Source organism: Monodelphis domestica, chromosome 2, assembly GCF_027887165.1.
Source record: "Monodelphis domestica isolate mMonDom1 chromosome 2, mMonDom1.pri, whole genome shotgun sequence".
Lineage (NCBI taxonomy): Eukaryota > Metazoa > Chordata > Mammalia > Didelphimorphia > Didelphidae > Monodelphis > Monodelphis domestica.
Genome location: NC_077228.1, coordinates 79,357,130 through 79,384,916, shown reverse-complemented (window position 1 = coordinate 79,384,916; position 27,787 = coordinate 79,357,130). Strand labels below are relative to the sequence as shown.

General features: G+C 37.6%; 1 protein-coding gene across 1 annotated transcript; it reads left to right on the top strand.

The window, feature by feature from the left end:
- Positions 1 to 27,787, top strand: RNASEL (ribonuclease L). The gene is made up of 7 exons (XM_007480924.3): positions 1 to 163; positions 2,089 to 3,751; positions 12,647 to 12,732; positions 14,593 to 14,798; positions 14,924 to 15,041; positions 19,531 to 19,661; positions 23,551 to 27,787. The coding sequence occupies exons 2-7, from the start codon at positions 2,188 to 2,190 to the stop codon at positions 23,687 to 23,689; spliced, it is 2,244 nt and encodes a 747-aa protein (XP_007480986.1). The 5' UTR covers positions 1 to 163; positions 2,089 to 2,187; the 3' UTR covers positions 23,690 to 27,787.

Sequence of the window (27,787 nt, the reverse complement as noted above, 5' to 3'; positions counted from 1 at the left end):
AAAACCCAGGAGCTAAGGCTCACTTACTCAGTTGACATTTTGCATTAAAGCATCCAGCTGTCTAGGAGAGGAGTTGCAACCAAATGCTGTCGGCGGGTTTGGGAATTAATATGCCAGAGAGATGCTGGCAGGAAGATCTGAGGCAGAATTAGGGGATCCGAAGGTAAGTGTGGGCAGAATGAGAGCTGACAACCCGCGGAATAGCCCTTTTTAGGATTTTTCAGACGGGGAACTTGCAGTCCCTTCCGCAAGCCCTAGAATGGGGCTAGAGACCCTCGGGGGTCAAACCCGGCTAGGCATGAACTCAACTCTTTGTTGATCTGCTGTTAACATCATTAGTACAATTCTTTTGACCGGGAACTGTTTTTCTAGCCAAGGAACTATTTGCTGGAGAGAAATGAAACTAAAAGCAAGTAACACGTCCGGTAAACATTTCCTTCCTCATTTCTTCCTTCCTCTTCTACCCGCTTCCCAACCCCACCCCACCCCCATACCGCTGGATCTCTTAGACGCTTTTTTCTTCCTTTCCTGTTTCTTCATTTACATCCTGACCCTTCTTATTCCCAGCTCTGGAATGGGGAATCTAGAAGCATTTGGCTCTGTGAGTTCGATCATGAAAGACAGAGGCCAGGGCGGGACTTGGGTGAGAGTAGGTGATATAGGGGTCTCCCAGCAGCATTTATGAATTGTCTATTACGTGTCGGGCACTGTACTAGGTTTCAGGGATGCACATACAATCTGTAACGATCTCTTTTTCTAAGGAGCTTGTTCCAATGGGTAGACAATAAGAACATACAGAAGAATATGACAATATGAAGGGGATCAATACAAATGAATGCAAAGTAGTTAAATTCAAGGTAGTTTGATAGGAAGAACACTATCAGCTGATGGGATCAGAAAAGGCTTTATGGAGAAGGTGGTGCCTGAGCCTTACACTGAAGAAAGAGAGGGAATCTTCAGGTGAAATTAAAGAGGATCAAATGAGATAATAGAGTGTTTGCAAAGTGCTTAGCATGGTACTTGGCACATGGTTGCTATTCGATAAATGTCATTCTTATTATAACTTAATAATGTACCCAATTAGTACAGCTGTAGGATTTTCTCAGTGACAGAATAGCAGTAGGAGAGAAGGATGGTGGGCATAGTTCTGGGCTCAGGTCTGGTAAGGGAGGAGCAGTAATTGGATGGAAGCGAGAGGAGAAGAGAATTAGAAGACAGTGTAGGGCTGAGCTGACTAATTCCAGTATCAAAATTAGAGAAAGAAAGAAGTGAAGTCAGGGCAGGAGAAATGACTTGAAAAAGCCCTGGGTGCAGAGAAATTAGAGACCTTAATGAGGGTGAAGGATGGGTTAGAGGGGGTGAGGCCTGGGGAGAGACAGAAGGACTAGAGATTGTGGTTAGTTAGAAGATTATCAGTTTTAAATTAGGGAAGTGGAACATTTCTGGGTAATAGTGAAACCCAGTGTGATACCATCTTTACTTAGGTGTGACCAAAGTGGTTAGAAGGAGGAAGTTGTGGCATTTAAAGAGATGGTGGAAATGCAGGTTAGCAAAAATTGACTGTAGGACTTTTTTGTACATATGAAGGTATGTTATAAATAAAAATAAGCTCTCATTTTTTTTAAACTCCCTAAATCCCAGCATCTGGGTTGGAGACTCTCCTATTCGTCAACATATTTCCCAGGTTCAGATTAGGGAGTTTGAGAGAGCCTGAGCTTGGGTGCTGAAGTTCTTGTAGTATGAGGTCAGCCAGGTGCTGAACTTCTTTTTCTTCCTTTCCTTAGAAACCCTCCCAACAGTAAGAACAATACAGTATATTGGTCTAACAGAAGAGCACTTAAGGCTAGGCAATGGGCATTAAATGATTTGCCTGGAGTCATATAACTAGGAAGTGTCTGAGGCCAGAGTTGAACCAGGACCTCCCGTCTCTGGGCTTGACTCTCAATCTATTGAGCAATCTAGATGAGGATGGATGAAGACAGGTGGGTGGTGGTTGATATACAATTGCCAGCATTATAGGGACTGGGCAGAAAAATCTGTTTTTTAATGTGGCTTATGTGGTTAACTGACAAATTTATTTTTTAACAGATGGAGAAAACAAAAGAGCCAAAGAACATTGTTTGTAAGCAAGACAACACTCACCTTCTCAACTCTCAGAGTTTCACCTTCTAATCAAGTCCAAAGGAGATGGATTTTCTTTTTTTCCTTGCTTTTTTCCTTTTCCTTTTTTTAACTTTTCTTTCCAAGAGGGGCAAAGAGAATCTCAAGATACAGCATTGTCATCTGACATCAACTTTCATGGCAGCCAATAACAGCAAATCCCAGCAGAAACCCACAGTCTCCTTTTCCCCCAAGGAAGGATGTCCTCCTTTGATTCAAGCTGTTCATCACGGTGCTTTTGGTTTGGTCCAACAGCTGTTAGAAGAAGGAGCTGATATCAATGTCCGGGGGGTGGGGGGATGGACTCCACTGCATAAAGCTGTGGCAGAATGCAACAAGGAGATGGTTCAGCTTTTACTAGATAAAGGTGCTGATCCTTATATCAGGAAGGACAATGGTGCCACTCCCTTCATTGTAGCTGGGATTATGGGTGATGTGAATCTCCTGAGACTTTTTCTTTCTAAGGGCTCAGATGTCAATGAACATGATAATAATGGGTTCACAGCATTTATGGAAGCTGCCTGTTATGGTGAAGTGGAGGCATTAGAATTACTATATGAAAATGGAGCGAATGTGAATTTAGGACGACAAACTAGTGAGGAACAAAAGAAATTGGGCAAAGGGGGGTGCACAGCCCTAATGGATGCAGCCCAAAATGGTCATGTCAATGCAGTGAAAATCCTTCTTGAAAAGATGGGGGCAGATGTGAATGTTTGCGACAACATGGGCAGGAATGTTTTGTTTCATAGTTTACTGAATGATGAGATTGCAAATGTGAAACAGATTGTACACATCCTCCTAGCTCATGGAACTGATGTCAATGTGAGGGGAGAGAAAGGAAAAACACCTTTAATCTTGGCAGTAGAGAAGGATGATGAGTTAGTAAAGATGTTGCTGGAAAAAGATGGCATAGATATCAATGAGACAGACAGTGATGGCAACACAGCTCTGCTGCTTGCTGTTGAAAAGAATCGTGTTGGCATTGCCAAGTTGCTCTGTGAAAGTGGAGCCAAAGTAGACTGTGGAGACCTCATTAATATAGCTGAGAGGAAGTACAACAAGGATATGAAAAGCCTTCTTCGGTACTATGGCGCCCATGAGAATTTCCATTGTCCTGATGAGGCCTGGGAACCAAACAGTCAGCGATGGCGAGACCCGCTGAAGCAGCTCCATAAAATGTACCGTCCCATGATTGGCAGACTCAAGATTTTCATTTATAAAGAGTACAAAATTGCAGAAACTTCTGAAGGTGGGGTGTATCTGGGGTTCTATGATGGAAAAGAAGTAGCTGTGAAGCGATTCCGGGAAGACAGTGAACGGGCTAAGCAGGAAATTGCCTGTATCCAGCAGTGCCAGAAAAATAGCAATTTGATGATGTTTCATGGGAGAGAGAGTGACAAGAGCTGCTTATATTTGTGCTTTTCTCTTTGTGAGAGTACTCTGGAGGAACATCTGGCTGGCCAAAGAGCAGCAGCCTTGAAGGATGAAGACTTCACCAAAAACATTCTCAAGTCCTTGTTTAAGTTAGTACAAGAACTACATGGAAGCCACTATACCCACCAAGACTTGCACCCAGGGAATATCTTGATAGGTGAGTCCCCAGCCCAGCCTTTGAGGTTTAGGGAGTTTCAAAAATAAGATCACTTAGTTTTCTTTATACCATCCCATTCCACTACCAAAACCCGTCAGTCAATTTTTGATATAGGGATTATTCACTTTGAAGCTGCAGCAAATTCTTTATCCTGGATCAGTTTCCTTCTGTCATCTTAGGTTCCCTTCTCCCAGAAGTATTGAATGATTGCCAAGGGAACATAGGCTAACTCTACAGTGTTCTTCGAAGTAGATTTAATTAGAAAGTTGCATTCAATGCAAGTTCCTCCCCAAACTCCCCTTCAGAACAAGTCTTCTAAACCTGGGGATCTTGGTAGATGGCACTCAAAATATCACATGGAGATTTACCCTTGAAAACAGAGCTGTATAAGTACTGTACAGACATGGTTTAAATATTCACTGCTTACTTTGGGGACATTTTAGGCTAAATCGAGTATGACAGTTTTTCAGAGAACTTCTTTGCATGGGAAGTTTATACTAAAACAAGCATACATACACAGACATATGTGTATAGAATGAAATAGAAGGGAATTATAGACCAGAGACCTATTGAATTAGTCCTAAAGATCAGATTGCATGACCTGGTACACAGTTGGGGAAGTACTAGCCCCCCCACCCCCCAAAGCCCTAACTCTAAGAAAAGAGAGAAAGCTCCTTCCTGGCTTTTCAGGTTTATACCATCTTTACTGGCATCACCAAAGAGACCTTTCCCAAAGTAGGCTACTTCCTCAAATCTCTACGCAGGCAAGGAGCTAAAGAAAAATTGATCCTTTTTAGTGAGCTCCCAAGATTTGACCTGCTCTATGTGAGCGCAGAGCTTGGGGAGGGGTTGGTCCACAGGTTACAAATGGAAATATGTACCTTTTTGTCCCAATGGTATGAGTCAGATGGTCCATTGGGATGTTAAGTTTTTCATAATATCTTTGTATTTCTGGATATGGAAATCTATGTGTGTGTGTGTGTGTGTGTGTGTGTGTGTGTGTGTGATAGACCTCTCTGGCAATCTGATAAATCCCATGAACTCCATCACAGAATCATGTTTTGTATTAAAATTCTTGAATCAATTAATTAAAATTTGAAATTATATATTTATATTAAATATACAATTATGATATGTTATGTTATATATCATATATCTTTTACTTAATTATATATTTTTAATAATTGAAGGAAATATTAAATTTCAGCTAGAGGTTAGTTTAAATAAAAATTCCATTTTTCCCCACCATATAAGTTCATATATACTTTGAAATCTTTTTGCAAATCTCAAGTTAGAATCCCCTATTCTAGTATCTGGCACAATATCTTACACTAAGAAATGCTTTTAGTGGGTCAGCTAGGTGGCTCAGTGGATTGAGAAAGAGGCCCTGGGTTCAAATGTGACCTCAGACATTTCCTAGCTGTGTGACCCTGGGAAAGTCATTGCCTATCCTTCACCTCTCTTCTGCCTTGGAACCAATACACTGTATTGATTCTAAGGCAAAAGGTAGAGTTTAAAAAAATGTTTTTGGAATTGGACTCATTATATACACAAGGGCAAGCCATATTATATTTCTGAGCCTTAGTTGTTTTTTTTTTTATATCTGTAAAATGTAGAAAATACCCACAACTCACCAACTTGTTCTCTAAATCCTAAAATACTAGATAATGTGAATAATGATGCTGCTTATGCTGATGTTACCACAGGGGAAAAAGAGGAAAAGAACATGATGGGGGAAGGATCTTGCCTTAGAAAGTCTCTCATATCAATCATACATTTACCATATATTCAGCCATTCCCCTTTCTAAGCAGGGCCTTTGGTACCATGCACATAAAAAATCTTTCCTAAGTAAATGCTTATTGGATTAGAATAAATTTACCTGAATGCCAAAGTAATTCTGTTTTTGTTTAATAATTTTTGGAATGTCTAAAACTTTTTCAAAATCCCAAGATATGATCGTCAGCTTAATGTTTTCACCTAATAGCTCTTATGGATCACTGCTTCCCCTTTGAAAGACCGACAAACCATCTCTTTAATAACATACCCTAGACTTTTTGGCAAGGATAGAAATTAAGCTTCCTAGCCGGTAATTTGAAGATTCTGTCTTCTTTCCTTTTTTAAAAACAGGAACATGATTTACTCTTTTCCTATGTTGCAGAACTTCACCCTCTTTCTATGGACTTTCAAAGATCATTGACAATGGGCTCAACAATTATATTCTTCATCTCTTTCAGAACCCTGGGATGTAATTTATCTGAGCCAGATGAATTTAGCTTTTCAGGAGCACCTAGTATCTTGTTAATATGTGTTACTGGCCATATGAAGGAGCATGTGGATGCATCACTGCAAATCTGTGCCCACCACTAGAAAGACAGAATAGCTGTCCTGTGGTAGATAGGCTAGGCATTTATATATGTGAAAGTGCTTTGGAAAGGACAAAACACTTGAGAAGTGAAAGATATGATTAATATCTTTTTCAGAGAGGAAAAATAGCATTTTATTTTATTTTTTTAAATTTTATAATATTTTATTTGATCATTTCCAAGCATTATGCATTAAAGAAAAAGATCATTTTCTTTTCCTCCCTCCCACCCCCCATAGCTGACGCGTGATTCCACTGGGTATCACATGTGTTCTTGATTTGAACCCATTGTCAAGTTGTTAGTATTTGCATTAGAGTGTTCGTTTAGAATCTCTCCTCTGTCATGTCACCTCAACCGCTGTAGTCAGGCAGTTGCTTTTCCTCTGTGTTTCTACTCCCACAGTTTGTCCTCTGCTTATGAATAGTGTTTTTTCTCCTAGATCCCTGCAGATTGTTCAGGGACATTACACTGCCACTAATGGAGAAGTCCATTACATTCGATTATGCCACAGTGTATTAGTCTCTGTGTACAATGTTCTCCTGGTTCTGCTCCTATCATTCTGCATCAGTTCCTTGAGGTCATTCCAGTCTCCATGGAATTCCTCCACTTTATTATTCCTTTTTGCACAATAGTATTCCATCACCAACATATACCATAATTTGTTCAGCCATTCCCCAATTGATGGGCATCCCCTCGTTTTCCAATTTTTGGCCACCACAAAGAGCGCAGCTATGAATATTCTTGTACATGTCTTTTTGCCCATTATATCTTTGGGGTACAGACCCAGCAGTGCTATGGCTGGATCAAAGGGTAGACATTCTTTTATCGCCCTTTGGGCATAATTCCAAATTGCCCTCCATAATGTTTGGATCAGTTCACAACTCCACCAGCAATGAATTAATGTCCCTACTTTGCCACATCCCCTCCAGCATTCATTACTTTCCTTTTCTATCATGTTAGCCAATCTGTTAGGTGTGAGGTGATACCTCAGAGTTGTTTTGATTTGCATCTCTCTGATTATAAGAGATTTAGAACACTTTTTCATGTGCTTATTAATAGTTTTGATTTCTTTATCTGAAAACTGCCTATCCATGTCCCTTGCCCATTTATCAATTGGAGAATGGCTTGGATTTTTGTACAATTGATTTAGCTCTTTAAATATTTGAGTAATTAAACCTTTGTCAGAGGTTTCTATGAAGATTTTTTCCCAATTTGTTGTTTCCCTTCTGATTTTAGTTACATTGGTTTTGTTTATACAAAAGCTTTTTAATTTGATGTAGTCAAAATTATTTATTTTACATTTTGTGACTCTTTCTATGTCTTGCTTGGTTTTAAAGTCTTTCCCCTCCCAAAGGTCTGACATGTATAGAAATTTTTTGGGAGTTCCATGGGTATGGCACTAAATAGATAAATAAGTTTGGGTAGGATGGTCATTTTTATTATATTGGCTCATCCTATCCATGAGCAGTTAATGTTTTTCCAATTGTTCAAGTCTAGTTTTAGTTGTGTGGAGAGTGTTTTGTAGTTGTGTTCATATAGTTCCTGTGTTTGTCTCAGGAGATAGATTCCTAGGTATTTTATTTTGTCTAAAGTGATTTTGAATGGGATTTCTCTTTCTAGTTTTTGCTGCTGAGCTGTGTTGGAGATATATAGAAATGCTGATGACTTATGTGGTTTTATTTTGTATCCTGCAACTTTGCTAAAGTTGTTGATTATTTCAATTAGGTTTTTGGTTGAATCTCTAGGATTCTTTAAGTAGACCATCATGTTATCTGCAAAGAGTGATAACTTGGTCTCCTCCTTGCCTATTTTGATGCCTTCAATTTCTTTTTCTTCTCTAATTGCTACTGCTACTGTTTCTAGTACAATGTCAAATAGTAGAGGTGATAATGGGCATCCTTGCTTCACTCCAGATCTTATTGGGAATGCATCTAGTTTATCCCCATTGCAGATGATATTAGCTGATGGTTTCAGATATATGCTGTTTATTATTTTTAGGAACAACCCTTCTATTCTTATGCTTTCTAGTGTTTTTAATAGGAATGGGTGTTGTATTTTATCAAAGGCTTTTTCTGCATCTATTGAGATAATCATGTGGTTCTTGTTGGTTTGCTTGTTGATGTGGTCAATTATGTGTATGGTTTTCCTAATATTGAACCAGCCCTGCATCCCTGGTATAAATCCTACTTGAGCATGGTGGATGACCCTTCTGATCACTTGCTGGAGTCTTTTTGCTAGTATCCTATTTAAGATTTTTGCATCTATATTCATTAGGGAGATTGGTCTATAGTTTTCTTTCTCTGTTTTTGACCTGCCTGGTTTTGGAATCAGTACCATGTTTGTGTTATAAAAGGAGTTTGGTAGAACTCCCTCTTTGCTTATTATGTCACATAGTTTGTATAGTATTGGAGTTAGCTGTTCTCTGAATGTTTGATAGAATTCACTGGTGAATCCATCAGGCCCTGGGGATTTTTTCTTAGGAAGTTCTTTGATGGCCTGTTGGATTTCATTTTCTGATATGGGATTATTTAAGAATTCTATTTCTTCTTCTGTTAGTCTAGGCAGTTTGTATTTTTGTATATATTCATCCATATCACCTAAATTGGTGTATTTATTGCCATATAATTGGGCAAAGTAATTTTTAATGATTGCCTTAATTTCCTCTTCATTGGAGGTGATGTCTCCCTTTTCATCTTTGATGCTGTTAATTTGCTTTTCTTCTTTCCTTTTTTTAATTAGATTGACCAGTACTTTGTCTTCTTTGTTTGTTTTTTCAAAGTACCAGCTTCTTGTCTTATTTATTAAATCAATAGTTCTATCACTTTCGATTTTATTAATTTCTCCCTTAATTTTTAGGATTTCTAGTTTGATGTTCTGCTGGGGGTTTTTAATTTGATTGCTTTCGAGTTTTTTATTTGCATTTCCAATTCATTGATCTCTGCTCTCCCTAGTGTGTTAATATATGCACTCAGGGATATGAATTTACCTCTGATTACCGCTTTGGCTGCATCCCAAAAGGTTTGAAAGGATGTTTCGCCATTGTCATTTTCCTTGATGAAATTATTAATTGTTTCTATGATTTCTTCTCTAACTAAATGATTTTGGAGTATCATATTGTTTAATTTCCAATTAGTTTTTGATTTGGTTTTCCATGTACTATTACTGATCATTATTTTTATTGCCTTGTGATCTGAAAAGGCTGCATTTATTATTTCTGCTTTTCTGCATTTGTGTGCCATGTTTCTGTGACCTAATTTATGGTCAATCTTTCTGAATGTGCAATGTGGTGCTGAGAAGAAGGTGTATTCCTTTTTATCCCTATTTATTTTTCTCCATATGTCTATTAATTATAATTTTTCTAAGATTTCATTCACTTCTTTTACCTCTTTCTTATTTATTTTTTGATTTGATATATCTAAATTTGATAACGGTTGGTTCAAGTCTCCCACTAATATGGTTTTACTGTCTATTTCTTCCTTCAATTCTCCTACTTTCTCCATTAGAAATTTGGGTGCTATATTATTTGGTGCATACATGTTGATTATTGATATTTCCTCATTATCTAAAGTCCCTTTTAACAAAATATAATTAACTTCCCTATCACTTTTGATCAGGTCTATTTATGCTTTGGCTTTATCAGATATCATGATTGCCAATCCTGCCTTCTTTCTGTCAGTTGAGGCCCAGAAGGTCTTACTCCATCCTTTAATTCTGACCTTGTGGGTGTCTACCCACCTCATGTGTGTTTGTTGAAGACAATATATGGTAGGGTTTTGGATTCTAATCCATTCTGCTATTCATCTACGTTTTATGGGTGAGTTCATCCCATTCATGTTCAGAGTTATGACTGTCACTTGTGGACTCCCTGGCATTTTGATATCCTTCCCTAATTCTAACCTTTCTTCTTCAGCTCTACCTTTTAGTCCAGTAATTTACTTTAAATCAGTCCCCCTTGTCCCCTCACTTCATATGTTTCCCTTTCTAGTCCCTCCCTTTTTGTTCCCTCCCCCTCTCCCCTCTTCTTCCCTCCCTTTTTTGTGTTCCCTCCCCCCTACCCCTTCTTGGTTTTCCCTTCTCCCTTCCCTTGTTGGGTAAGATAGAATTCTAGATCCCAATGGATCTGGATGTTCTTCCCTCTCAGAGTTGATTTCCCTGAGAGTAAGGTTTAAGTAAAAACTCTCTTCCTCTCTTTCTTATAGGAGTTTTCTTCCCCTCCCCTTCCCATGTGAATCTTTGTGTGAGAAAGATTATTCTATTTGGTTTTTCTTTTCTCCCTATTTACCCATTATGTTTTCCCCACATGTTAGTATACATAGATTGATATAAATTTAGTCCTTATAGAAGAGAGTTTGAGTGAAAGAAAAAGATAACATTTTTCTCCTTTTCCCTTTCCTTCATATTTACCTTTTCAGGTATTCCATGCTATTTGTTTTTCGATATCGAACTTTCCACAGACCTCTGGTCTTTTCTTTGCAAAAACTTGGAAATCTTCTATTTTGTTGAAGGCCCATACTTTCCCTTGGAAGTATATAGTCAGTTTTGATGGGTAGCTGATTCTTGGTTGAAGGCCCAGCTCTCTTGCCTTTCTGAAAATCATGTTCCATGCCTTACGGTCATTTAGAGTGGAACTTGCAAGGTCTTGTGTGACCCTGATTGGCATTCCTTTATATCTAAATTGTCTTTTTCTGGCTTCTTGTAAGATTTTTTTCTTTTGCTTGAAAGCTTTGGAATTTGGCAATTACATTCCTGGGAGTTGTCTTTTGGGGATTTAGTGTAGAGGCTGTTCTGTGAACTCTTTCAGTGCCTGTATTGCCCTCTTGTTCTAGGATCTCTGGGCAATTTTCTTTGATTATATCTTGTATTACGATGTCGAGTTTGCTGTTTATTTCTGACTTTACTTGGTAGTCCAATTATTCTTAAATTGTCTCTTCTCCCTCTATTTTCCAAGTCTATGATGTTGTCAGTGAGATATTTTATGTTCTCTTCTAATTTCTTGGTCTTTTGGCTTTGCTTTATTAATTCTTGCTCGTTGTCTTCGAGTTGCCTAATTCTGACCTTTAAAGCCTGGTTTTCCTTTTCACTTTGGTCAAACTGGTTTTGTAGATGCTTGAATTTCTTTTGCATTATTTCCCACTTTTCCTCCCAGAAGGCTTACATCTTTTTGATCATTTCCGATTCAAATTCTTCATGGGTTTGTGGAGAGTTTCCATTCCCTTTGGGAGGTTTCGGAGCATTTGCTTGTGTTTCCTCTTCTATCTCCTCTGTATTTTGTATTTTTGCTCCATACAATGTGTCCAAAGTCGCCCCCTTCTTCTTGTTTTTCTTGGAATTTTGAGGCTTTTGTGCTTATGTGGAGTTTGCCATCTCTATCTGAATGGGGAGGACTAGCTTTTCTTATCTCTGTCTCGTGTTCAGAAGTTTTAGCTCTAGGCAAATTGTCCTTTCTCCTCAGCTGTTCTGTCTTCCCGGGGAGGCCAGAAATTGCTGGTGTTTCTGTGCTACTTCCCTCCTCAGTTCCCTCCCGATGCTTCTCCGTTGCCTTACTTCCACCCTCTGAGTCTGGCTTGGCCCTTTCCGGGAAGTGTTTCTTTCAGTGCCTTAGCCGGCTAGAAGAGCCTACACTCTGAGGGGGGAGGGGCCGCAGCTTCCTGGAGCTCGGAGGGCTCCTGATAGGATTAACTTTCTGTGGGTTGAACTGAGTATGCCTTGAGGTAGGGACCTTCCATGAGACTCGGATGGAAGGATCCAGCCAGGGGGCTACAGGCTCCCCCCTGTCTCTCTCTGTTTCCCTGCTGTCTGGGTGCCCCCGGGACTGGGTCAGGTTGTTTTCAGGAAGCGGCCTTCAGAATAGCCTGCTCCTGAGGCCCTTTTGCCAGCCCTGAGGGTTACTGTTGTTTCAGATGACCCTGCTCTCTGAGGGGGTGGGGCCGTGGCTTCCTGGAGCTCTGAGGGCTGGTGATAGGATTAATCTCGGACTGAGTATGCCCTGAGGCAGGGACCTTCGGTGAGACTCAGATGGAAGGATCTGGTCAGGGGGCTATAGGCTCCCCCCATCTCTCTCTGTTTCCCTGCTGTCTGGGTGCCCCCGCAACTGGGTCAGGTTGTTTTCAGGAAGCAGCCTTCAGGATAGCCAGCCCTGAGGCTCTGAGGTTCCCTCTGCTGCCTCAGACTCAGCGCTCTGGGTTGGGGGGATGGGTCCTGGGACCTTCCTTCTGCCTACCCCTTAGGTCCGAGTGATCTCGAGTTCTGGCTTTTGGGGGGGGGCGTACCTTTTGATCCAGGTCCAGGTCCAGGAGAAGGATTCCCGGGTTCTATGCTGTTGTTCGTTTTGAATTTCAGTGCCCTAGGAGCATATAGTTTGAGTTCAGTAAGGAAGGGTTTCCGAAGATCTGAACTTTAGCTTTCTCTAAGCCGCCATCTTGACCGGAAGTCCCCGAAAAATAGCATTTTAGAGTGCATGGTCATATGAATTTGTTGTCAATCCATGGAAAGATGATCCACTTAACAATCTCTTGTCTCTTTCTCTGTCAGATTCTACAGGTAAAATTTGTTTGGTAGATTTTGATAAGAGTGAAAAATTGGATGAAGCTCAGCAGAAAATTAAGGACGATCTAAAGGTATATTCCCTTTTTGCTGAATCACATTTATTTCTCTTCTCTCTGCTCATACAAAAGCTGACTGAAATCTTCCAGGTTATATGGCAAGACGAGGATATCCCTCAGAAGATTAAAGATACCTCCATTATCTATCTCAGTAAAGGGAAAAGAAATAGGTTTTCCTGCAACAATCACAGGGGAGCTTTTCTCTTAGTCAATATTGGAAAAATTCTTCCTAGAGTCCTCCTTAATAGGCTGTTTTTTTTTGCTGGAAAGATGGTCACCTGCCTGATAGCAAGTGTGGCTTCAGCAAGGGCCAGGAGTGGTCATATGGTATTTGTTTCCTGACAACTTCAGCAGAAACACTAGCAGAACAGCAGTCTGTACACAGTGTTCATTGATCTGACCAAGGTCTTTGATATCACCAGTCATGATGGTTTGTTGAAGATCATGGCAAAATTTGCTTGCCCAGAGAAGTTCCTCAGTATTGTACACCAGCTCCAAGATGGCACTGCACTGGTTCTGGATTCTAGACAATGCTCTCCCTTTCCCCCAGTCACCAGTGGAATGAAGCAGGACCTTGTGCTTGCTTTCATGCTTTTAACATGATATTTTTAGTGATGTCATGGAATGCCTTCAGTGAGGATGAAAATAGCATCAAAGTCAACTATTGTACTGATAATAAATAATTTAACATGAAAAAGCTAAAAGCCAAGACTAAAGTGGAGGGAGAGCTGGCACATGATTTTCTGTTTGTGATGATTTGCACTCAGTGCAGCCTCTGAGACTGAGATGCAACAGAGTACAAATTAATTTTCTGCTGCTTGTGGTATTTTTGGCCTAACAATTAATATGAAGAAAACCAAGGTTCTTCACCAGCCAGTACTGAACCACGCATACATGGATCCATCAGTTATAGCAAATGGAGAAATTTTGGATTCTGTGGATAAGTTCATCAACCTTGGCAGTATACTTTCCATGGATGTCCACATGGATTATGAGGCTGCTGCATCTATAACCAGTTAGCTCAGTGACTGGAAGGCTCTGAAGGAATGTGTGAGAGAAATGAGGTATTAGATTGCCTACCAAACTGAAGTCTACAGAGTTGATGTGCTGACCCCATTTTTGTGTGCCTGTGAAACCTGGAGTGTATGTCAGTGCCATGCCAGGAAATGGAATCACTTCCATTGGAATTGTCTTAGGAAGATTCTGAAGATCATCTGGCAAGATAAGGAATCAGATATGTGCCCTTTCTCTGGCTGAACTACCAAGCACTCTACCACAGAGAGCTCAACTCTGATGGGCTAGCCACATCGTTGAAATGCCAAATGTACATTTGCCTAAAAGACTATTTTACAGAGAACTCACATGGAGGATAGAAGAAGTAAAACAAGGACTTTCTCAGGGTCTCTCTGAAGGATTTTAGTGTCCATTGTAAGACTCAGAAGACACTCTCACAGGACCATCCTTCTTGGCATGCCCACCTCAAAGAAGCCACTGTGCTCTAGGAGCAATGCAGAATTGCAGTAGCTCAAAAACAAACAAACAAACTGAGATGCACAAATTTAGAGACATTTCCATCCCAGATGTCCTTATGGGCTATTTGTGCCTGACCTGAAGTAGAGCCTTCTGAGGTTGGCCTGATGAGCCACAGTCCAACATACTATACATTAACCCTTCAAGTACGAAGGAAAACAACCGACCAATTGTCTTTTTATATAGGCATAAATGCCTGCCTTATTTCTCCAACTAGATTGTGTTTGCCAGGGAGGCAAGGGCTAGGTTTACTCACCTTTGCATCTCTCACATCTATTAGAATGCCTTGCAGAGAGCAGGTATAGTTCATTAAATATAAGCTGATGAATTTCCTGATTCTTGTAGGCTCTTGGGAGGCTGGTCCTGTATGTGGTGCAGATGGGGAATGTCCCCTTCTTAGAAATCCAAACCCAAAGTGATGATGAAGTCATAGATGCTTGTCCAAATAATGAAATTGAAGATCTTGTGGAAAATCTTCTCCTCCCTGGGGCAGAATTCCAGAGTCAGCTAAGTGAATTGCTCTCTCATCCTTTCTTCTGGAGCTGCAAAACGTAAGTGAATGTCCAGTTCATAAATGACTGAATGAATTGAACTGAATGAATGAACCACAATTTACACTTTGATGAAAAAAAAGGAAGAAGGGAGAGGGAACAATTGTAATAAAGTTCTCTTTCAGTCGTTACAGGTTTCTTCGAGATGTGGGGAATGAATCTGACATCAAAACAAGAAATGAGAGCAGTATACTCCTCAGAGAACTCAACTCTACCGACCAGTTTAAAAACTGGAGAGATGAGGTAAGATCAATGTTGCCCAAAAGACTTAACTGGGAATGAGACTCTGCCAACCATGTTGTCCCTGCCAAGGAGCTTCTGAGTGCTTTACTTGCTTGTTTTATACATCTGCTTCTGCAGTAAGTATTTGACAGGTCTGCAAGTATTTGAAGGGCTAGCATTTGAAAGAGACATGGGACCATTTGGGAAATGGATGATCAATTGATCAATAAACATTTATGTGTCATTCCTTGTGCTAGGTACTAGAATTATAAGGACAAAGATGAAACAGCCTTTGCCCTCAATAATCTTACATTCTCCTGGAGAACAATATGTATACACATAAATAAATACTAAATACAAAACAGTTTGGGTGGAAGAGACAGTAGGAACTGGGAAGGATAAGAAGAAGTCCCAGATTAATGGTGACTTGAAAGTGAAGGATTCTAAGAGGATGAAGTGAAGAGTGAATATATTCCTCAAATAAGATTAAATTAAATTAAAAGAAAGCAATTAACCAGGTTACAGCATTATGTCTCCTGATTTCTTATTGGAGGAAAGATTAGAGACTTTCCAAGTTGGGAGGCAGAGAATGAACAGGCACAATTCCTTGAAATCAGTAGAAGAGATGTCCCATGCCCCTCAAGTGTCTGTATTGGGTCAAAGGAACAGTAAAACAATAACTGATTGGCTGTTACTGGGCAGGTTTTTAGATAAGATGTACGGTTGCTTGGGTTGTATAGTTGTGAGGAAACTCCTTGCATCTTCAAATATGACTGGGTCAGGATAACCTAGGTCTTTAGTTAAGGGTCTCTAAGCAACAAGTGGGGCAGCTAGATGACTCAGTGGATAGAGAGCTAGGCTTGGAGTCAGGCATACCTGAGTTCAAGTCTAGCCTCAGAAACTTCCTAGCTTTATGTGACCTTGGGCAAGTCACTTAACTCTCTATTTGCCACTGGAGAAGAAAATGGCAAACCATTGCAGTGCCTTTGCCAAGAAAATCTCAAATAGGGTCACAAAGAGTTGCACAAGACTGAATAACAACAATTTTATTAGTGGAAAACCCCCCAACTCTTACTTATATCTATCAATTGATGCTTTAAATTTTTTCCTTTTTTTAATCTTTTCTTTGATTTCAGAATGCTCATTTTGTATTGACTTTTTAATTTGTTTTTGATTTGTTTTTTTTTTTTAGTTACATACCCATTTATTGATCTATTCTCCCCATCCACTTTAATTGATGAAACTGTTTAGTATTAAAATTTCTTTTCTCAGGACTCCTTTGACTACATTCTAAAAGTTTTTACATATTATCTCATCATTAACTTTTGTGAAATTATTTATTATTTCTGTGATTTTTGATCCTTCAATTCCTTTTTTAAAATCTTACTTCTGCCTTACCTGAGTATAGATTCCAAGGCAGAAGATAGGTAAGGATTAAACAATTGGAGTTAAGGGACTTGCCCAAGGTCATATAACCAGGAAGTGTCTGAGATCAAATTTGAACCTAGGACTTCTCATCTCTAGGCCTGGCTCTCTATCCACTGAGCTGCCTACCTGCCCTCAGTGTTACAGTTTTAATATCTATTTCCTGACATTTCACATTCCATGTTCTTGCCTTCTCTTTCTCTTCTCCCTCCTCCCCAAGATGGCAGGTCATATGATATAGGCTACACATGTGCTATTTATGTAATACATATTTCCATGATCATCATTTTATGAAAAAAAGACACATAATGCTTAGAGAAAAATTAATGAAGGAAATAAAGTGAAAATGGTATACTTCAATTTGTATTCAGACTTGTCATTTCCTTTTATGGTGATGGATACCATTTTCATCATGAGGATTGTCAGTTTAAAAAAAAAAAAAGTATCCTGTCCAGGGATTGCATTTCTCAGGTGCCCCAGGGATCCCTCCTCCTTACTTCCTTTTGTGGGATTGGTCTTGAATGGACCAATCCTATGTTGGGGGAGGGACCACATTCCCCCTTGGCATGGGATTGGTCCTGAATGAACCAATCCTGTGTAGAGGAGGGACCATGTCTCCCCCTACTTCCCAGAGCAGGATTGGTCTAGATAAGGACCAATCCTGTGCCTAGGAGGAACCTTTGAAACTAGTTAATTTCAGCTAGGGAACTCTGGTGTATTTTTTTTTCTTTTAATAAAGTTAAAAAAAATCAGAGTCAGATAGCTGGTTCAAAAGGGTATATGCAATTTTTTTTCTTTATTCAAAGATACTTTATTTTCTCAATTACATGGAAAAACAATTGTCAACATATGTTTCCTGAAATTATAAGATTCCACTTGTCTCTCTCCCTCCCTGTCTCCCTGCCTCTTGGATATGATAAACAATTTGATCTGATATACATAGTATATATAGTTTTATGGCCCTTTGGGCAACTGTTCTCCAGGTTATCAATTCACAGTTCTACCAACAGTATGTTAGGGTCCCAATTTTCCCACATTCCCTCCAGTATTTATAATTTCCCCTTTTTGACATATTAGCCAAACTGATAGGTATGAGGTGGTACCTCAGAGTTGTTTTAATTTGCATTTCTCTAATTAATAGTGATTTGAAGCATTTTTTCCATATAGCTAAAGATGGTTTAATTTTTTTTAATCTTAGAAATGCCTGTTCATACCCCTTTACCATTTATCTGTGAAAATTAATTTTTCATGTACTGTATAAATTCCTACATATTAGGAACAATTAATATATTTCTGTGCCTGGAACCTTGGTCAGAGATACCATCCAGTATGCTACTTTTGCATTTTCTTTGTCTTTGGGAATCCCAAGGAATATTTTCCTTTTTAATAATATTTGGTTAATATTTTGAAAGGGACAAAGATTCTTTTCCTATGTATATGACTTGTCCACCTATGGAAATAGGGAGAGGTGAATAGGTTGATAGACTACTTCTTAATTAGTTATCACCAATTAAAGATCTCTTGATATGGTCAAGGGAGGGGCTGAATAATGAGCTCCTAAAAATCTATTTATAAAGCTCTGTTTCATCTTGGATTGTGCCTGGTCTTGAGTGAGCCATGAAGACCTATATTACCTTATTGGTTATGATGTTAGCCTAATCAATACACTTGACAATCAATAAACTTATATTCTTACCCCCAAATCAGTCTGGCAATATAATTTTAAATTGTAACATCATTTGGGAAATGACTTATACTCTTACAAATTTGACGGTTCTCTATATACATGAGAAATATGGACTTTGACAGAGACACTTGCTATAAAATTTTTCCCCAGTCTATCATTTCCATTTTAATATTGCTTGCATTAATTTTGTTCATGTAAACCTTTTAAACATTTTAATGTCTTCACAGTTATCTATTTTACTTGTTCTCTATGTCTTGTTTGGTCAGAAATTATTCCCTTATCAATAGATCTGACAGGTATGCTATTTTGTCCTTCCCTGATTTGTTTATGGTTTCACCTTTTGACTTTATCTTGATATATTGTGTATGATGTTGTTCTATATGTAGAAAGAAGACTTGTATTTGTTTTCTGGCTTCATGTATGGTATTCTTTCTATTACACCATTAGCACCAGGAACTCTGTTTGTCCTTGCTCAAAGGTACACTATATGTGTATATAAATATATATATATATGATATAAGATATATTATATATATATATATATATGTATTAGATTCATTTCCAAGTTGGAAATACTATCGGAAATATTTTACTGTAATCTCTATCTTAAATATGTGGTAGAAATGAGATAAGGAGGAGGCAAAAGTAGAGAGTTTCCTAAGATTTCTAGAGGTCAAGACATGGTCTTCATAATCTGCCTTTCACTTGACTGTGATAGGAGAGTACTTACTACATCTCACTGTCTTCAGTGGCCTGTTCATACCTTCTTCCTGCCATGACCTTGTGTGTACCTTCCTGGCTTTGGGTTGGAAGAGATGGAAGAGATCATTTTGTCAAACTGCATTATGTTTGAGAAAATGGGGTTTCAGAAAAGAGTAATTTGTTGTCTCCACAAATTTGGAAACATACATATAGTAAAATCATATGCACTTTGAAAAAAGCCCAGTTTGCCTTATTAGTTCTCTTTGGGGGTGTAGTTTTTGTAAGTATCATTTTTTCTGGCATCAGGCAGTCAGGGGAACTTGAGAAAGGGTCAAAGTTAGAAAAATAATCTCCATAATAGCTAATTTTTATATAATTCTTTTATTTGTTGCTTTTCTAGAATGTCTCAATAAGGCACTTTTACTTTCTGGATTTACTGGATATTAGATGATTTCATTTTATCTTTACAAGAACCCAGTATCTCAGAGAGCATGAGTATTACTATTCTGATCTTTACAGATGAATAATCAATAGATCACAGAACTGAAATGACTTCCTCAAGGTGACACATGGCCAATAATAGAAGACCCAGAACTCAAATACAGTTATTTTGACTTAAATCCTGATGCACTGCCTTTGGCTCCTTGTCTTAAAAATGGGCAAATCTCACTTTACTATGGCTCATTTTTTTTTCAGATTGATAAATATATCATGGAAAGTATGAATTCATATTATAAGAACAGACCCTCCTACAGGGAAACTGTTGGAGACTTGCTGAAATTTATCCGGAATATAGGTGAACACATTGATGAAAAAAAGAATGAATGGTGAGTGCTCTCTTAATACCTGAATCCTTGGATGAAGCAATAAGTTTCATCAAATTATACATTAATTTTCAATTTGCTTCCTGAAGAAATTCTTGAGAGGTAGGTGGCTATTGATGTGGTTGATAGAGGTAGTTGAAGGTTAAAAAGTTCTTTCAGAGGAGAAATTTTTCTTTTCTGATAATCCTGATCTTCTGCTCCTAACTCTACTTTCTGGGATCAAGCAGAACTTGTCTAATCTCATAGTCCTTCAGACAGTTGAAGTCAGTGGTTATAGCTTCACTTAGACTTCTCATCCCTTTTTCCTTTAACCAGTCCTTAAGTGGTTATTATCTTTCTCTATTCTGATTACTGTACTCTAGACACAATCCAGTTCATCAAGGCTCTTTCCAAAATACAGTGTCCAGAAAGGAACACAATGTGGTCTGACTGGGGCAGAATAAAATGGTTCTTTTATGTTCCTAGTTACAGTATCTATAAAGAATCAGAGAAAGAAAGGCTGGAATCAAGGAAAGAGATAATGAGGTCCTGGGTTAGGCTGGTGATCATGTGATCAGAGAAAGGATATGAGAGATGATGTGAAGGCAGTATTGAAAATATATAGAGGAAAAGAGTAGATGTGAAGGATGATGGAGAATGAAGGGTTGGGAATGATGTGAAGTTGGTGACTAGGTGACCTAAAAGACATTAGTATTCTTGACAAAACAGAAAAATTGGGAAGAAAGGTTTAGGGAAAATAACGAGTTCCTTTTTAGACAGAATGAATTTGAAATGCCTAAAGGCATCCCTTTGGAAATGTCTAAAAGGCAGTTGGCAATATGGGATTGGGTCTTGGGAGAGACACTTGTGCATTTATATGTATGCAGGTATGTCCCCAAAGTTGTATTTTTGTTCTAAGCATTAATTTTATATATCTATGTATATATATATATATGTATACACTGATTACATATGTGTTTATATATCTATGTGTAGGTATTAAAGCTTAAATCTGTACTAAAACTTGGGGAATATATTTGTCTTTATAATATGTCTATCACATGTAGAAAGAATAATATCTAGACATATTATAAAAATATACATGTATACATAGCCATAAGCATTATATGTTAAAGGTTAAAAACCACACTAAGGTTTTTTGAGATACCTATGTGTATATATATATATATATATATATGTACATATATAAATGATAAATGACCCTTAGATCAGATAGGATTGTTGAAATCACTGAGAAGGAAGGAAGGAAGGAAGGAAGGAAGGAAGGAAGGAAGGAAGGAAGGAAGGAAGGAAGGAAGGAAGGAAGGAAGGAAGAAACAAACAAACAAACAAACAAAGAGAAAAAAGAAAGGAAGGAAACAAAATAGAGAGAGGGAAAGAAAGAGAGAGAAAGAAAGGAACAAAGAAACAAAGACAAAGAAACAAAAATACAACTCAAATTACTGATATCCCTCAAGACCCTTTCTTCCTTCTTTGCTTCCTTGCTTCTTTCCTTCTTTTTTTCTTTTTACTTAAAAACTTTTTTTCAATTACATGTAGAAAGAATTTTTGACACTTTTTTGACATTTTATGATTCAGATTCCTTCCCCAGGGGTAGTTGATATAGTTATACGAGTGCTTTTAGGCAATACATATATTCATATTGTTCAACTCATAGACCATCAGAGTTGAAATGGACTTGGAGTCCATTTAGTCCCAAACTAGTATAACTTCTACAACTTCTCTGATAAGTGGTCAGCCTGCCTTTGTGTAAAGTTCTCCAGGGAAAAAGAATTTGTGATTTACCAAGATAAACCATTCCTGTCTCTCAATATGACATATTGTTAGGAAATAGGTTCCTTTAACAAAACCCGAATTTGCTCCATTTACCTTCCAGGCTATTTGTGAATTGTAAAACTAGAATTCAGGCCAAATTGGAATTATGGATGTCAGTGAGTGGGAAATAAACTCTTTCCCTATTAGGCATAGTTTTAAACTACCAAAGCTTAAGACTTTTGGGAAATCCTGTTCATATGCTTATATTGATTAAGTTTTAATAATGTTGTAGTCCTTTGATAATATTTTTAAGTGCCCCCCCTAAAGAGTGATGAGAAGGATAAAGAAGAGGATATCTAAAGATAAATTGTCAAAAGATGAACTGATTGCTTATCTTTGGGTATGGGATGCTCAACTTTTAGGAAGCCCTTCTTATTGCTTCTAAATTTTCTTCTCTGACCTCTAAGTGATCCTTCAAGGATTAAAAAAAAATATCCCTCATCAGGCATTTCTAAGGAGAGCCATTCAGCAGTCTCTCTGAGGGTCCAAGGTTTCTCCATCTAAGTGTGACGATCCAGTCGAGTAATGGAGATGAGAGACACTGTGTGCTCAGGCCCACATGCTTAGACATCACACAGTGTTCTGCCATAGCACAGAAGTTCATTTATTATATAGGGTTTCAAGTACATACTTCTTTGGCACACAATCAATTTCTTCATATATATTTCCATGTAACTTAACAAGACATTATAGCCTAAGGAGATAGTCAACAAAACATTATTGCTATAGATGAATAACATAAACAGGGTGATCTAGAGGTTAGTTTTCCCTGACCTAGGAGAATTATTGTTACTTTGGGTCAGCTTTCACAATCAATCACAATTACTTAGGAGGTGGGTAACAAAACATTTCATAGCTAGGTATGAGGTTAGAGGGCAATTTAATGACAGACCAGATTTGGGGTTTTCCTCAATTTACAAGTTTTATTTTTCTTGTGTTACTTTAAAGCACCTAGCAATGTTGTCTGGTTTCTGTCCATAAACAGAATTCAGTGGAGTGTTTCTTGAAGGTGATTGATGTTCTTGGCTTGCCTGGCTTGTAATGGGAGTGCATGTAGCTCTGTAGAGAAGGAAAGGAGGGGGTAATGATCTTTAAGTTTTAATTCTGTGAATGTAATCTTTTGGGGCAATAACCTAGGGGGATTAAACTGGGATACATATGTATTGATCCTATAAGTATTTGCTCTTGTATTATTTTTCATCATAACAATTCCATTAAAGAGATAAGTCAAACAGGAGGATTCCGTGGGTGCCTTATTTTTCCAGAAAGTTGCTTTGCAACTCTGGAACTCACGTGCGATCATGTCAGACAGCATGGGCTTGATGGCTTCCCACACATTTCAATGATTTTTTCAGGAACACTCCCTAAGAAGTATCATGGGAAAAGCACTAAATCTGGTGTTCTAGGACCTGGGTTTGAATCTTAACTCTGTTACTTACTATCTTAGTGCTCTTGAAAGGAAGGAAATGAGTATTTATTAAGCACTAACTATGTGCCAGACAATTTACAAATTATCTCAAACCATCTTCACAACAACCTTGAGAGGGAAGTGCTATGATTACCCCTATTTTACCCAGATGCCTCAAAGAAAGCTTAGAAAAGTGACTTCATCTCCTTAGACACCAGTTTTCTCATCCATCAAATCAGATGGTAGGATGATAAGACCTCAAAGTTCCTTCCAGCTCTAAATCTGTGTTCCTATCAATCTAGTCCTCATATCAGGCTTTCTGAATGAGAAAGCTCCAATTCTAGTGTCACAGTGGAGTTAGGACTTGCAGTTAGGAAAAATCTGAGCTTAAATCCAATCTCTAACACTTGTTAAGTATGTGACCATCAGCAAGTTATTTGAACTTGTCTGTTTCCCCTTTCTTACTTATAAAATAAGAAGTTCTAGCTATAGTCCTCCTCTGCTGGGAAGATCAGAGAAGTAAGAAATGAACTAAAAAATTTCCCTGTCACAAATTAAAATTTTTCTTGAGGAGGAATAATTGAATTGTCAGACTTGTAAATGTTAAAGGGAAATGGAGGATTAAACACCCTAGAGCAAGCACATTGAATATATTATTTTTCATTTCAGGATGAAGAAAAAAACTGGGGAACCTTCCAAGTATTTTCAGAAGACTTTTCCTGATCTAGTGATCTATGTTTACCAGAAATTGAGGGCCATAAACTATAGGAAACATTTCCCCAGGGCTGACAGTTCTTTGCCTGGGTAGTTGACAACAAGCCAGCATGACTCCTGACAAGGATATTTTGTTTAAGTTATTTTTCTCATGCAGCATATTGGATGGATCCTACTGAATTCAACAAATACTTAATGAGAATTTGTAAAGCTTTATGTTAGGTACTTTGAAGACGACAAAAAAACAACAACTTCTTTAAGGAGTTGACATCTTAGAAGGGAGGATAAAGCATGCAGATTGATAATAAAGCAGTCATTTGTGAAAGTGTATAAAAGTAATGACTCACTAGGAATATTAAAAGGAAGGAGGTTTTGCTAGGGAATTAGATCTTCTCATCTAAATCTAGACAATATGACAAATATTGATCTTTATGCACACCTGAAAATGCCACTCCCCACAAATTTCATTTCACAATAACCTCAACAGAAATCTTAAATGCTTCCTTTATTGATTATGACACAACCAAAATTATAATCAGTACAAGATATTTGAATATCCAGGCTTAAATGGAAATGTCCCTAAAATATGGCCTTAAAAATATGTGGGTCAGAAATAATAGAGACAATACATAATTGTGTTATAGAAAACAATAACAATAGAATGACAGCCAAAATTGTCATTAAGAGATAATTTCTAGCTCTGAACCATTTCCCCCCCCAACAAACTAGAGGAAGAATGAAAGAATTATTTGGGCATGTAACTAAAACTAAAACTAATTAAATAAACAACCCCAACTACACACAAAAATATAAATTCTGAAGATCATTGAAGAGGCAACATTACTTGCTTCCTTTTTCCTGTCAAAAGCCAAAAACAACAACCAAATGAATTTGTGATGAATAAAAACTGGATTTTTTGGAGGAAAAACTAAGAAAATAGATAAAATATTAGCTAATTTTATGAAAAACATATAGGAAAACAAAATTACTCCAAAATAAAAAAAAATTGCAACAAATGAAGAAGACACAAAGGAAATTATTAGTAACTGTTTTGCCCAATTCTATGCCAACAAAAATGATAACAAATATAGCTGTGCTATCCAAACCAAGAAAAGATAAAACAGAGAAAGAAAACAATAGACATATCTTTAATGAATACTGATTAAAATATTAACAATGAGACAAAACAGTATATCAAAAAAGATTATACATTATGACCAGATTATTTTTACCCTAGTGATACAGGGTTGGTTAAATATTGTGAAAATTGCAAACATAATAGACCATATTAATAGGAAAAACTATTTTGAAATGCATTATCATGTCAATAGATGCAGAAAAAGATTTTTGACAAAACAAAATACTTTTATTAAGTAATAACATTTGAAAACCAAGAATAAATATATGTTTCTTTGACAGGGTAAATAGTATCTATCTAAAATCTGGACTTAGCATTATCTCTAATAGAGAAATACTAGATACAATTCCAATAAAATCAATAATAAAGAAAGGATGTTCACTGTCATATTATTTGATATAGAAATGCTAATTATAACAATGACAGGAAAAAGAATAGGGGAATAAGTACAAGCAAAAAGAAACAAAATTATATCTTTTTGCAGATGATATTATAGTTTACTTAGAGATCCCTAGAGATTAAAAAAAAAGAAACTGAAATAATGATTAACTTCAGTATAGCAGCAGGATATAGAATAAATTCAGAATTTCATTCTGTATATTACTAACAAAAATCAACAGAAAGTGATAGGAAAAGAAATTCTACTCAAATGAATTCAGAATGTATAAAATATCTGTCTCTTAGAAAAGAAAGAGATAAGCCTTTTCCAAGAAATCGACTTTCTGAAAACTAGAATTGAACAAATGTAAATCAATGGCTCAGTCAAAAACCAAAACCAAAACCAAAAAAAGAATAAAATCAGAGAATTTAAAGAATTGAAGAAATTTTAAGATATTTTAGGTAAAAACATTCAATTCAGAGTTAGGATAGACTGGAGTTCAAATCTCACCTAATTTGTTTATGGTGTACCCCTTTATTTCTATATCAGGTATCCATTGTGACTTTATCTCAGTGTATGGTGTGAGATTTTGGTTTGTGCATCATTTTGGCCTTACATATTTACTTACCTTTGTGACCTGGGATAATTCACTTAACCCTGTTTACCTCGGTTTCTTCATCTATAAAATGAGCTGGAGAACGAAATGGCAAACCACTCTAGTATCTTTGTCAAGAAAGCTCTAAATGGGATCATAAAGAGTTGAGTGTGACTGAAATGACTCAACAACAACAAATTCCTGATTTAGGAAAATGGAGTAGGGGCAGTAAGGAGAAGGGAGAGGAATTCTATAGTCCTATCACCATCAAAGTCAAGCTAAGGATTCTGGCTTTTTCCTTTGAGATAAATGAATAACACTTCATTAAAGTCCTACTTTAATATGGCATTGTGGTATGGAGAATACTGGACTATCAAAGGCTATGTAAAAAAAAAAAAAGTGAAAATCTGATGAATCCTTCCAAATTGGAAAGGGACATGAAGCTGACTAGAAGCATCTGTCAACTGAAGAAGTCTCAAGCCAAGTTTTTCATCTTTTTAGAGTGATCACCAGAAGCCTGGTCACCATGGGATGATTTTTGTTGTTGTTGATACTCATGAAGACTGTATACTGAGAAAAAGAGGGATTGTAAGAAGTATAGATTGAGTGTATTACCCACACTGAAGAAATCATAAAATCCTTTAATTTTAGTTTACAGGACACTTTCCTCACAATAGCCCTGGGAAGGAAATATTCTGGTCCCCCATGATGATGGAAAATGGGTTTAAAAAGTTTCAAGTTATTTACCAAGAGTTATACAACCATAAAGTGTCAGAGCCATGAATCGAGAATTCTCACCCAATTCTAAATCTTTGGATTTGGGGAGTCCAAGTCCTTTCCATTGTACCCTCTTGCTAAAAGCTGGAGTGTGCATTCTGGCCCAGCAAGGCTTAAATTCCTATTTCTAGGTAGTCAAAGGGACATTTTGACATGCCTTGGGGATTCAGAAAACAGACTGATATTGATCTACAACCAACTTATAGCCATTGCGATGCAGGCTTTTCCAAATCAATGTCCCCATTGAAGGTTTATTTCATTCAATGTCTTTTGACAGTCTACATCCCTGGGAAAAGGGAGTGATAGTGTGAGAAATAATTTGACCTCTACTTCTGGGAGCCATCAAGTCCATGCTGTCTGACACAGTCACAGGTGGAAACTGAGGACTGCATGGTGGTCCCCAGGAAGGATGGAAACATCTATTCAGACCCAACCCCCCACTCATGTGACTTCTTTCTTACTAACACTCCCTTATTATTGGAATTGTTATGATTATTATTCTTACCCAGATCCAGGGGAACATAGATGAGAGCAAAATGCCTGCAGGGTCGAAATAGATGTCCCACTTTATTCCCCTAGAATATTGCCAGAAAACGCTACTTACAGAATCAAACCTAAGGATTCCTATGTACCCATTTATATGGGGGATCATAGATGGGACCCCCTTCTCTAGGTATAAAACCCCCTAACACAACTGTATTTAGATTCTCCACCCCCATACAGGCCAGGGATAACAAGTCTCCCTGATCTGGTATATTAATTGCCTTTCATGGAAAAGACTGGTACATTCCACCCCACCTCACTGGATTGTTTTGTTAACTATTGGCAAGGTAATATGTCTTGGAAACCTTAGTGAAACATTAGAAAATGAAAGCCTGATATTGGAAAAATACTTAAAACTGGCTTATGTCTTAATACCCTCTGACCCTGCTGACTTGGCAACAATGTTGTGTTAATTAACTCCTTAGAAGTCTGATTGATTATGTATTTGATTAGTGTAATGAATAATCACTCTTAGCTTAACTGCATGTCTAAGCACCTCTTGGGTTAATGAAGAAGTGATGTATAGTTAAGTCTACCCCATGACGAGAAAACATCCATCTTCTGTAAAGCTTTGCATTTGTTGATAGAATACATTGGAATCAAAGTATGTAGGATAATTGTAGAATTTTAATCAAATGATTTGTTAAAAGTTAATGTATGACTTATTCTATTACTTGTAAGGAAGCATGTATGTTGAAAAATGAAACTGTGTGCCAAGTAGATACTGAAGGTATAAAAATAAAGATCACTCCAGGCCAAA